Source organism: Sardina pilchardus, chromosome 2, assembly GCF_963854185.1.
Source record: "Sardina pilchardus chromosome 2, fSarPil1.1, whole genome shotgun sequence".
Classification (NCBI taxonomy): Eukaryota; Metazoa; Chordata; class Actinopteri; order Clupeiformes; family Clupeidae; genus Sardina; species Sardina pilchardus.
This window is the reverse complement of record NC_084995.1, coordinates 38,192,277-38,205,186: the sequence shown is the minus strand read 5'-3', so window position 1 is coordinate 38,205,186 and position 12,910 is coordinate 38,192,277. Positions and strand designations below refer to the sequence as shown.

Below are 12,910 nucleotides of genomic sequence, written 5' to 3'. Positions count from 1 at the left end.
AGCAAAGACAAACATTTCAAACCTACAGTATTGGTAGAGATTAATGCAAACCTAGTCCATGCATCTCAATCATTTTTAATTGGCACTGGCTTGGAATCTGTCGAATGTAACAGTGAATGCCTGAATGTACAGTGTGAATGCCTAAAGACAACTGTAAATCCTTTTTATTCTGTTAATTAAACCTCATTGCATAAAGCATTCAGATGCAACATACATAATCACGAGATAATGAATTACCAAATGTAAATAAATCAAACATAAAAGATACAGTAAATATATTATGAAGCTCAGTTCAAAGATCTCATTCTGCATACAAAATAACTTCAAAGTGTGTCTGAGTATCTGGCTGCATCAGTCATTTAGCAGAGACAGAGTGATGCTGAAGTGATCATTATCTCATGTGGATAGACTTGCAGGTAAACTGAACTGAATACACAGCTAATGGCAATGTCAAAATGAGCAGAAAATGTGCTTCTAGAAAATGAGGAAGACAATTATTTGGCTCAATGTACTTGCAAACATTAACATCAACCTAGCATCAACTTGGTAAATATGTTTTAGAACAGTAGATAAATTTGAGGTATTTTAGATTAAATATGGTTTCATCAAACATTTATGCATTCTACTTCACAATGTGTAAAAACTGTCTGCAAAGTTGCATGTATTTTGTTTGCTCTTTTTGGTTTAAAACAGCCTTCCTCCTATTGCATCTCAAGACAAATCTGTCTCTTTTTTAATCATACTAAATCATCCATCCTGTATTAAATCTGCCTTTCCAATTCAATAACATAGTTTAATGGTTCTTCAGGCACCCATGTTTACAAATCCAGTGATAATCATTTTCATCCGAATCCCAGTTATTTAAAACTCATTGCCAGAGAGCACATGGGTGCTGATGCAACTCTTCCACCGCACCTGTCAAATCAACAGTGCAGACTAAGCCGCCCTCAATGCTGTGAGAGAGTAGAGAGCAGCGGTGTGGGGCTGAGGCACATTTGTCTATTTTAACAGGTTTTCTCTGAAGTCTTTTCTAGAAGTTTTGACTCCCACAAGAAAACCAACAGAATCAGGCCATCTAGTACTTCATAACATGCATCAGACAGTCTATTATCAATACTACAGACTCAGCCTTCTAGTGATAATGATAATGTGGCTAATATATAGTCAAGCAGTGTATCATATCTGACTTAACCTGAATATGTGGCAAAAAGTCACATCACGGCTTCCTGCGATACGGTAATTGGCGAGTTGTGTTCTGCTCAAAGGGGGTGATAGAGAGATGTCATGTGAATATCTTTTTCAGTCCATCGATCACCGTGCCCCTAGTGTGATCAACACAAGCAACCCCTCTGAATAACACAGGCAGCCAGCCGTGACTGTCTCCCTACGCGGGTCGTTTTCAAATCAACGCCTTGACACAGGTCCATCTCTTGCTGATTAAATCTGCCAAAGTCATCCAGAGTTCTGTTTCTGATAAAGTTTACAATAGGTTACAAACATTACCAACATGTTTTCTTCTTCTTCATCATCTTCTTCTGAGAGCCTGTGGGATAATACCAACAGATGGCAGTGGAGGAGATATCACCATGAAGCCACATACTGCTCAAAAGTAATCTAAGTGGCAGTTCAAACATAACCTCTACATGAGAACTTTCAGAGAGAAGTGGTTCAGTCCTCCGGGGAGAGAGCGTGAGGTGAGAGGGGGCCCCAGTGGGACGCTTTCTCTGGGCCTAATTTTCACATAGGTAGGGGATGAGGCTGGTCCATCTCTGAGTCTGCCAGGAAGTATACCAAGGTAAAGGTAATATAAAAGGAGACAGCATATGTGTGCCTTTGATTGTTTTTATACATGGTGCTGTTCCTTGGCAACAGTAAATACGTAGACTATGATGGATCACATACTGTATGTGTGATGTATTTTTGAACATATTACATTTTTAAAGCTCAACAGTTTTAATTTATTTTGTATCACCACAGTATCTTTTTCATTGTATTATGACTATACTTTCATTTGGGGCTGAGGAATGAAAAAAATATACATTGTTTTAGTGTTCTGTTGTACCCAGGTGTAGGCTAATTATTTCATTTGATCTGAGAAAATATTAAAAACAACGTCCAATTTAAATATACTTTATTCTATAATTCCTTAAAATAGATACAGTAGGGCTATGCTTTATTTATCTATAGATTGCTTTATTTTTCTTTGCCTAGAATATAAAAAAAACTTAACAAAAAAAAAAAAACTAAAAAACGTCGTGGCCTACTATGACTAGAGGGTGAAATGTCAGCAGCTATAAGACCGCATAACACAGAAACCTTTTATTGTTGAACGCTTTCTACCAGAAGGGGGACCAATCCGTCTGCCAAAGACGGGAGTGTCACCGACTGAGAGCCGACAGGCGAGAGGCAAGAGGAAAGGAGCCAAGTTTAGGTTTGGAGCCCGACTCCAGATCCGGCGGCGCATGGATCCAGGCATCCGCATCTTGCCTCAATCCCGAGGATTTTAATCATGCCTCTCTGTCTGTGTGTGAGTGCAGGCAGGCTGACAATGATTTCCTCAGTGATTACGTACAGAGCGAGTCCCTGCGGGGTAGGGGCCCCCTCTGGAGCCATCCTGATGGCTTTGGGGGCCTTGCTTCCATTTTCCATTATTATGTGGACTACCGGAGCGACAGCGCAGTCCAAGACCTTGCAGGTTTGTGATGAGGAGGGAGCTCACATCTTCTCTCCGCTTCTTCATCCTCTTTTTAAACCAATTTAGACGTAGACTTAGTCCCGATTCAGATTCAAATACATGATTAGCTAACGGGAGTGAGAAAAGGGATAGCCTAAATTAGTTTTAGTGCCTGTCAGTTGACTATGTAAGGAAAAGTATTTTTTTCCGTTTTGTTTTGTTGCATTTTTTATCCTTCTCAGCAGGCGTTTGCTGTTGTGCTCTTTCGCGATAGTCTGACAGCAAAATATTCTATTTTTGTTTTAAATCGGATATTCGTCTGATCATTCTTATTGCTGGGAGATGGATCCGCATGATGGAATTGTCACTATCGATATTCTGACACTTTGCTGGGTGCCACAATTAAACTAAATAGGCTACGTAAAGACAGATAATTTTGCAATTTTAGACATCCTCGTATGAAATACGAAAGCGTCAACTATCACAGGCTACTGATGGTTTAAAACGCGCTCTGCATTATTGGTGAAATAAGACCAGGATTACGCCAGGTATCTTATTTGCGTGGTGTTGAATGCAATATATCAGAGCGAATCTGGGAAACTTCAGCGGTTTTCTGTAGGATGTCGCGCCGCAAGCAAGCTAAACCAAGACCCCTGAAAGGTAAGTGGTATTCGCTGCATGTGTAACGCGTGTTACAGGGTAGACACCATCCGCATTCTAGAGCATGCAACATTTTAAGCTATCGGCACGTGTTCGATTATTTGATACAGTACACCTATACAACGTAAACGGCAAGCTTCACTATTGTCTGCTATAAGGTTATAATTTATAATAGGCCTAAATGTCCAAGTACAATTCAATGATTTCGTAGCCCGCAAGCAACGCTGCGCAAACTACTGCCTTTGGAGGCTATTGCGAAATTCTGTTATGAACAGAACACACAGTCTAGTCCACACTACTTACATATTTGGTCAGATAACAAGGAAAGATGTCATAACCAGTATACTGTCGACCAGTAATTATGTCCAAGCTGCTAATAATACCTGTTATGAATTACTCGAAGGATTGCTTTTGATCGAGTTGTGGAGTATTTTGTTGTCATTGACTTTTTTTAAAAAAGATGCCTGTGCACGGTGCTAAGTCTGGTGGAATGTAAGAGTTTGTGGTGGCATATCACGTGAGCAGCGTTGGGGAAGCAGATAGAAACATTTTAAAGAAATACGCTTAAGTAGTGGCTCTCAATTAACACTAAGGGCATTAACATTAAATGTTAGCCTATAGGGAAATAAGGAGACTCCATGCAAGATTATTGTATATTGACTATAGCCCATGTTTGACCTTATCTGCGATTTGGGAAGTTCTGTGAGTGACATCGACCTGGTAGGGGGGCGACGTGTCATTGGTTGTGTCAGATCTCTTAATATGCATAACAGAAGGGGTACTGTAGATGGATTGTTGAAGAGGTTGTCTGTTAGCCTACTGAATTCTCTCTTCTTGATAATTCTTGTTCTGTAAACTCAAAACAGCCTACAACATCTTCTGTTAATGTGTTTCCATTGCTATTTATGTTGCCATTCACTTGATAAATTGTTGGCTGTTGTTGTTGTCTTGCAGTATGACAACAATATAAAAATTGCACATACCTCACATAGCATATAAACAATTCTTGAGTTCTTTTCATTTTCAAATGTATAGGGTATCTGAAAATAATCCATCAAGTCAGACTGAAGTAGAAGTTTGAAATAGTTTCTCTCTCTCTCTCTCTGTCTTACTTTCTCTCTTTCTCTCACATATGTATCCATGTGTGTGTGTGTGTGCGTGTGTGTGTGTGTGTGTGTGTGCATGGAGTGACTAGTATTTCCATGTAGCATCTGAGGGAAGCCACTGGTATTCATGGCTAAACTCCAGTTCATCTGGCAAGCATTGTATTTTGCTCAGCAAATAATTGTCCACAATTTCACATTCCCAGCTTGTGGTCTGTTGAGCCCTTTCTCTCTTCCCTTTCCTTCTCGGAAGTCATCTCCTCAAAGGAAGATTACACGGTCTGCCGTGCAGTCCTATGGCCACCATTTTAAATCAATACCTATGGGATAGAGTAGTAAGAGACAGAGGGAGAGACACACAGAGAGAGGGAGAGAAGTGTGTGTGTGTGTGTGTGTGTCTCCCCACCTTACGCACAATCTGTCTCTATGAAGGACATCACTATATCTGCATCCAACAAGTCAGCAAAAATGTGGCATTAAATAGTTTTTCTCCATAGTAGCGGCATCTGCAGCCAGGTCAATAGTACAATATAGCATTTTCCCTTCAAACGATACTTAGGTGTGTTTGTGTGTGTGTGTGTGTGTGTGTGTGTGTGTGTGTGTGTGTGTGTGTGGTGCTTGTCCAAGAGGTGTATGTTAAATCATTGTAAGAGAGGAGGTTATATTTGACATAATATATGAAACCCTTACATTATATGCAATTTCATTACTAATCAGTTCAATTGTAATGCCATGTTGACGTTTCAATTTGCACATTAAATTAAACCTCCTCCTTTCTCTTCCTTCTTTTAAACCATGTTTTTTTTTAAAAATATTTTGATTTATAGCACATTTCTTTTCTAACAGATAATCTCTCCTTATATCAAAATAATTCAATATATACGTGGATGTTGAGTGCTGCACTTTGATTTGCTCTAAGTTGTGTGAAGTAAAACACATTGGTTCTGGACCCAGTTTTGTGGCACAGTAGAGACACTTTGCATATCGCATCAGAAAAAGTAACTGGGCTCCGTAGCAGTGAATCACGCAGCCAATCATGCGGCCTGGATTTTTTTTTTTTTTTTAATTTATTTTTGTTTTTTGTTTTTGGCAGGGGGTGGGAGGGAGAGTACAGTAGTTGTCCAAAGAAACAGTTGAGGTGCAGATATGACAAAAGAAGAAAAAAAAAATCCTCCCCCTGAAATGGGTTATCTTTTCTGGTGGAATGTGGTGGCTGTGTGCTCACTGGGAGAGGTTGGAGTGTGAGTCAGAGGTTATGTTGTGGTCCCTGGGAAGACAAGGCCAATGTTGCAAGTCCCGTCTCAATTAAGTGTGCGAGACAGAGCCCAGGCTGCGTTATTGCTTGGGGGAATAAATGCCACAGGACGCGGGCCATACATCATCCGCTTATATGCAAACACTTAAGCCTCGCTCACTGACATTTACACAATCCCTGCCTATCTGCATCCCTGTCCACCACCACCACCGCTGCTGCCGGCCCCCGGCCCCCGCCGGCCGTCGTGTCAGTTCCGCCCCCCCACAGACCCTCCCTCTCTCCCCGAGTGCCATCAGACGGCGGCTCCGGCAGACCCGGGCTCCGAGCTGGCTTTGGCACGTGTGGTGCCTGCCTGCCACGTCGAGCACTTTCTTCTGCGAGGAGAAAAAAAAAAGAGAGAGAGAGAGAGAGAGGAGTCTTTTGCTTTGCAAGCGTTGGGGGCTACATCAGTATTTGCACCCTTGGACCTAAATGACATGTTCTTTTTTTCTCCTTCTTTTCTCGAGCATTTCCTTCTGCAGGTGTTTTTATTGGCCGAGGTTGTTTCCAGGGGCTCCTTGCATGCATAAATATATTTTCTGCATCATTTAGCCTGCATGTCTCGGGTGTCATCAAATCACTTTTGTGTCATATACACCTTAAATAGCCTCCCTCCCTGTGTCTCTCCTAGCCATGCGAGAAGCGTGTGTTATTGCACTGGACGCATAAGAAAGAGGCAGTGTGAGCACATAGACAGGAAATGTGAGAGAGGCATTAATAGCAACAGTAAACATGGGCAATGGCTCTCAACCTGGCTGCACTTAAGCCCTGGAGGAAATATGAGCTACCCTCTCCTCTCTCTCTCTCTCTCTCTCTCTCTCTCTCTCTCTCTCTCTCTCTCTCTCTCTCTCTCTCTCTCTCTCTCTCTCTCTCTCTCTCTCTCACACACACACACACTCTCTCTCTCCCTGTCTTTCTCTCTGCCGCTCACTCTCTGCCTCTATCTGCGTCTGCTTCTCTCACTCTATCATCAGTGTCTCCTCATCTCTCTCTCTTTCTCTCCCTCGGTTCCTATCTCTGCCTCCCCTCCTCTGCTGTGTTGTGTGTGTGTGTGTGTGTGTGTGTCTGGCGATCTAGACTCTAAGCCTTGCCGTAGTCATTTGTTGAATGGTATTGGTATTCTCAGTAAAACAAATCAGTGGGTTGTTTGAATAATGTCTGAATGTTGAGCCATCAAAAGGTGCCTTTCCTGAATTCGATTAATTCTTTCAGTATGTAGGACAATTTGATAGAAGTCTAATGGAAGACGAAGTGAACTCGAGACATTTTTTTTCCAGTTAAACAAATGTGTCAGCAGTGCGTTTAATGTTAATTAAGGATTGAGACAATCTCTGGATGATTTGTACTACGAGACAGTGTCAGAATCTAAGTGTTAATAATTGATATGGCATTATAAGGTTTTCAGTATCGTGTGAAACTGGTGAAACTTTTCACATGATTGGAATATTTCTGGAAGAAATATTAGAACACTGGAAGCTGGACTGAACAGCATAGCTTGATTGATAGTATCGCTCCAGTATTCTCAGGGGTTTATGGCCAATTTAAGGGAAAAAATTCAGTTCAGTTCAAGACATGGTGTCGTTAGTATGATTAATTTGACCTAAGTGCAGGTATGGGATGTTGACCTCTTTTAAAGCTTTTAATAAAAGGTTGGAATTTAAATTTTGTCATGACGCATGTAATTACAAGAGTCTACCATTAAACACATGCTTTGTGCAAATAATTATAAAACATTCTGTAAACTTTAAATTTAGTGGTGGTCCAACTAATGATCTGTGATAAAACAGTCATTAACACTTTGTAATGTGACACAAAAATATGGTATCATTATCATTAAGGAAATTGTCATAGAACCATTAAAGAAATCCCATTAGCGGGCCTGTCACTGCTCTTGACACTCGCCTTTATAACTTGTGTGCGGTGTCGCGGGAGCTGGCCGATATTTCTTGTTATTTCACACTGTGTGAATGTGGCTTCCTCCAGAGTTGCTGTGGCATTGCAGGAATCCTCAGTTTACAGGCAGGTTACAGTCTTACTCAACTGTGTTTCAATCAAGACCCTAACTGACAGTTATGGCGGTGGAAACTTTGCTTGCATAATAAAATCAGACCCAGTAGAAATATTGTTGTGATTATCGCTTTCGCCATTGTTGACGTCAGCATCTTCACCCACAGATGTCGTCTTTCATTGACATCTGACTAGCCATGCAGACAGCCGTGTAAGAGCAACGGTAGACTTGTGTAGAATGTAAGACAGGAGAATGCAGGGCGCTGGTACATAATCGTCATGTCCTTCACTGTAAATCCTTCATGACACTGCTCACCAGCCTCGCCCGCCCTGTTGCGTTCATTAGATCCTGGCTGCTGTACAGTTGTGCGTCTCGGCCTCGCTGCACTAATTGATGGGGGTTGACCTCGGCGACCCTCTCTAAATTGAGTTGTAATCCCTGTGGCGAGAGGCTTCTTGTCAGCTCGTCGGGCTGCATTACAGGCCTTTTGTTCCTGCGTGCGGCTGGACTTATGTCCATGGTTTTGTCCTGCGTGGCCCTGTGAATGCAAGTAAGAGCTCGGTCACTGAAGCCTGGGTGTGCCAGGGAGGGACATTATATGCTGTTCTACACTGTGGGGTCAAGTGCCCCTATTGCTGTGTTAAGTAATGCATACCAGTGAAAATGTTTTATTCCTATTCAGACCTATATTATACATTTGAGAGAATTGTCATTTTGCAAGTGTTCGACGTAGCCTTTGCCTGTTCACTTAATAGTAGAAATATCAGATTGTTGCCCTTTCTCAATGGTTGAGGTGGTGCTTTTTTTTCATTCTTACTATGTGGTTTCTAGTCACAGCCTGATAGCTATTTCTTCTAGTGATATTGAATAATATGGTGTGATAAACGAAATCATATGCTCTTTTGAAACTCATACGAGAGCATGATGATAAGACATTGGTGATAAGCTTACATTATGGGGAAAAAGCAAAGTCTGATGTTTTGATGTAAGCTCATCTGCACATAGCTTCCTTCTAATGATTTTGCCACTCCATGGAACCAATCCAGTTGACATAACAGATTTACGAAGAATAAGCAGACCAAATTGGTATATCTTTTTTTTCTTTTTCATTTGATGTTTTAGATACAATTGACAGTTAAGCATTTTTTCTCTGGACCATGTCAAGGAGTACATGATTTATATGGAGGTACTCTTCTACTATTTTTTTTTCTCTCACATTTTTAGTGGACTATAGTCATTGGAGTTAACTCCAGCCGAGTATATTGAAAGGAGGGCCAACAGAAAGCCCATTAGAGGTTAGGAAAAGGCTGTGGAACCGTGGACAGAATTGAGCTCGAATCTGCTGTCTGACTATGACTCCCTATGCTGAGTTTGAGCCATTAGCTGTATGAAAGTATGTCAGAAATTGATACCTCAGTCTTACCATGTTTCATATATTAAGCGAGCGCTTTTTGCAGAGAGGGCTCTCATATCAGAGCATGTCTGTGTAAAATGACTATTACCACAATGTAAAATGTACTGGAGATGATTTATGCTGGGGCCCGCCGATCTCATCTAACCCCTCCGAGAAATGAATTACTGCTCATGTGGCCAATATTACTATTCCATGTCCCTAACTGCACTCGTCTAGATAGCTGCACTCGTGTCGAACCTAGGTTTAGTGCTATCATTTTATGTACAATGGAAACATTTGGCAAAGCACAATAAATACGTGCTTTATCGAGGGAAATGTCAGTTTGCGTGGCAGGTTATGTGTCTGACCAAGCACAGTGGCTCCAAACCTGCTGTCATTTATGCCAGTGGACTAGTGATTAAAGGAGTGCGGGAGACCTGGGCCACTTCCTGTTCCCCTCAAGTGGCCTATAGTGTTTGAAATAATTTAGTGATTGCCTAAAGATCCAATCACACTGCCTAGTCCAGTTGAAGTTGTTATTGCAATCATGCCATGCTGACCAATTACAAAAACAGTTGTAGGAGGGGGGAAATGATAGAACACATAAAATGCGTTGCTGCTGTTGAAATTGAAAGAAAAAACACGCTTTTTAATAGCAGCACAGTGGTACTAAATGACTGTGAGCTGTCATAATGTAAAAGTTGCGCTCGCTTTGTTAAAAGGGAATTTTCTGCCTCAACTCCCTTCGTCTCACCAACAGGGACGGCAATCAAAACAAAAAAGTCGAACTCCCAACATACCAATCTACCTCGGAGCCGCGGGGGATTTATTAAGACCCCTGCCCCGATTTAAATGATGCTGCCTGTATGGATCTGCACTGTGATGGAAAAACTCATTTAGCTGGCAGGGGCCTTCCCTCTTAAGAGGTGGCTCTCTGGGCCACCGCCGGAGCACTCGTCTGTAGTCCAACCAGCACCTGCAGTGTCCACCTCTCTGCATTAAAGCCCGCCAGCCCCACTGCTGGCCAGAAGCTTTCTGACTATTTTATTTATTTATTTATTTACTTTTTCACTGACCGCCATTGGTCACCGCCAACAGTCCGACCGGCGCTCAGCCAAGCATCCTCACGGCGGCTGATGTGACGCACTTTGAATTATCCACCTTTCCACTAGTGGAAAAAGTGATTCACGCTTAGATCGGGCTCTTAAGACCTTTTTAAGGAACTGAAGAGAGGAAGGAGCTAGCGTGAGGCCATGTTGAGCGTGGATCAGAAAGAGTGTTCTTTTGAGATCATGTTGCCATGCCACGTGACACCTGTATGGTGACCATCACCCTTGGAAACAAAGTTGGTCACCTGCGTTTTTGTGTTTATCACTTTTTTTTTTTTTTTATCGTGGTTTGAGTGGTTTGACGGAGGCTTACTGTTCTTTGGCAAACTCTGTGGTGCCTGCGTCCATCTACCCACCAACCTCTCCTTAATTACCTCAAAATGCAACTCTGTTAAAGCACTCAAAGAGAACGAAGGCGACCTCCTGCTTTGACATGTCTCCACCATGCCACCCGCTCCACCCCCCACCCCCCGTCCACCCCCCCAGCTGGGAGGTCCTGTCAGAGGGGGCCATTTCTTTGCACAGGAAATGAAAGGGTAGCTGGAGGAGGCATAATGGAGGCTACGTTCCTGCCTGCAGGGGTGGAACTGCGAGGCACGTAAACCTCCTCAATGAGTCCCTCATTTTCCATGGAGCAGGTGGGAGTCTTTTGTTCTCTTCCTGCTGCTAAAATCCATTTAGTTCTCCACACCTGACATACAGCGAGAGGAACTCTTCCAGTTGGAGTGAGAAGGGGGGGGGGGGGGGGGGGGGGTGGAGGGTGGGGGGGGGGTGGAGGGGGGGTGTCTCTAATGAAATCTGTGCATACATTTCACAACACACTCCTTGTTTGTCGGGGACAATGGCGGCGGGCCACTCGTCAAAAGGGTTTTATTGGCGTGTAATGAATTTGTCTAAGCACTGGTCAAAGAGGGGTTCATTCAAGGACTGTTCAGCTCCGAAGTCGTCGCCAGCGTCATTAGAATGCACGGGCATGTCTGCGCTAATGGAACTCTGAAGCTACGCAGTTCTAGCAGGTGATGTCTCTCCGTGGGACTCGCCGGTGACTGGTGGAGAGCGTTGGCTGTTTGCTGGAGCTCGCAATGCCAGCAACCGTGTCATGCAAACTCACCGGTCCTTTTAGGAAGAATACTGTGAAATCTTGAGAACACTTGCGATGCAATGTCACTCACATAAGCTACAGTAGGTAAACATCCATACCTGCATTTTACAGGTGTGGTGTACAGGTATAGGTGATGTTTCTCACTTGGCATCAGCTGCCTTGCATTACCTAGGTAGGCAGTTGAGAATGGCCTCGTAAGACCAAATGTATGAGGGAATCAAGAACAAAAATCTTTGAACTGAAAGGAAAATGTAAAAATCCCTCTCACCCATTTTCCTTTTCTCAGCTTCTTTTCTGTAAGCTGGCATTTTCCACTACCACAGTTTTCCCCCCTTTCTGCTTTTTTTTCGGTGTATGTGGTTGAGTTTCGATGAAAGAAATATGTTTTTCTTTTTTTTTTGTTCTTGCCAAGCCAGTTAAGGGAGGAGGTTTTCGTACTCTGGTCACTGGGTCTCTGTTGAAGGGATATGTTTTTGGAAGATTTCTATAATTCATAATGTCATTATTCAACCCAATAAGTGATTTATGTGGGTGGCTGTGGACCGCCCTGCCAAACCTCATGCATATGAAAGACTCGAGCCGATTCCCAAACCTGAGGTTGAGTTGCAGAAAGTAACTGAAAGCTCTGTGCGCAGAAGAATATTAATATAAAAACAACAAAATCAAAATGAAAATCTCTGGTACACACGAGGAGAGAGAGAGAGCGAGAGAGAGAGAGAGAGAGAGAGAGAGGGAGAAGAAAAAAAAACGAGAAAAGAAGCAGGCACGCAATAATAAGAAATCATGCTGAGGAGATCATGCCCACAAAGTTTCTTTATTTGTCCCTCTAATCAGTTCTTTTCTTTCTCTCTCTCTCCCTCTTTTTGTCTCTCCATGGCAGTAGAAGACAATGTGACTGAGGACCAGCTCACCCCTGGGCAGACTGCCGTAGCAAGCGGTAATGCTTCATTTTCTGTTTTCATTGTGGGATAAAAAATGGCCTTTTTGTCTCACTACATCTGGTCTGTGGCTGTCTGTCTGTCGTGATGTGGAGTGGAGTGTGTTTCATTCCATTGTGTGTCTTTGGCTCAAAGTGTGCTGTTTGGTGTCTGGTTCTCTTTGCATGAGTGTGAGTGTGTGTGTGTGTGTGTGTGAGTGTGAGTGTGAGTGTGAGTGTGAGTGTGAGTGTGAGTGTGTGTGTGTGTGTGTGTGTGTGTGTGTGTGTGTGTGTGTGTGTGCGCGCGCACACGTGCGTGTGTGTGTGTGTGTGTGTGTGTATGTGTGTGTGTGTGTGTGTGCGCGCGCACGCGTGCGTGTGTGTGTGTGTGTATCCCTCTGTCTTTTCCGTCTTCGGTACTATATGCGTGTGTCGTTAGCATGCATCAGTACTGTAAGCTTAGTGCGTACAAGTGTGTGTGTGTGTGTCTGTGTTGATGTGTTTGTTTGTGGGTGTATCTATTCCTGTGTTTGCATCTTTCTCTCTCTCTCTCCCTCTCTCTCTCTCTCTCTCTCTCTCTCTCTCTCTCTCTCTCTCTCTCTGGCCAGATGAATGCGTCCTGTCACCTCATGTGGCATCCACTGCTGCCCT

General features: G+C 43.0%; 1 protein-coding gene across 5 annotated transcripts in view; it reads left to right on the top strand.

Annotated features, from left to right (window-relative positions):
- Positions 1 to 2,827: 2,827 nt before the first annotated feature.
- Positions 2,828 to 12,910, top strand: part of LOC134073198 (zinc finger protein 521) — a 109,484-nt gene continuing 99,401 nt past the window's right edge. For 4 of the 5 annotated variants that reach the window (XM_062530231.1, XM_062530205.1, XM_062530214.1 and 1 more), the window contains exons 1-2: positions 2,828 to 3,334; positions 12,224 to 12,280. In XM_062530231.1, the coding sequence (XP_062386215.1) occupies positions 3,295 to 3,334; positions 12,224 to 12,280 (97 nt within the window). In that variant the 5' untranslated portion in view covers positions 2,828 to 3,294. The remainder of the gene's footprint in view (positions 3,335 to 12,223; positions 12,281 to 12,910) is intronic. The other variant, XM_062530223.1, reaches the window with a different exon arrangement.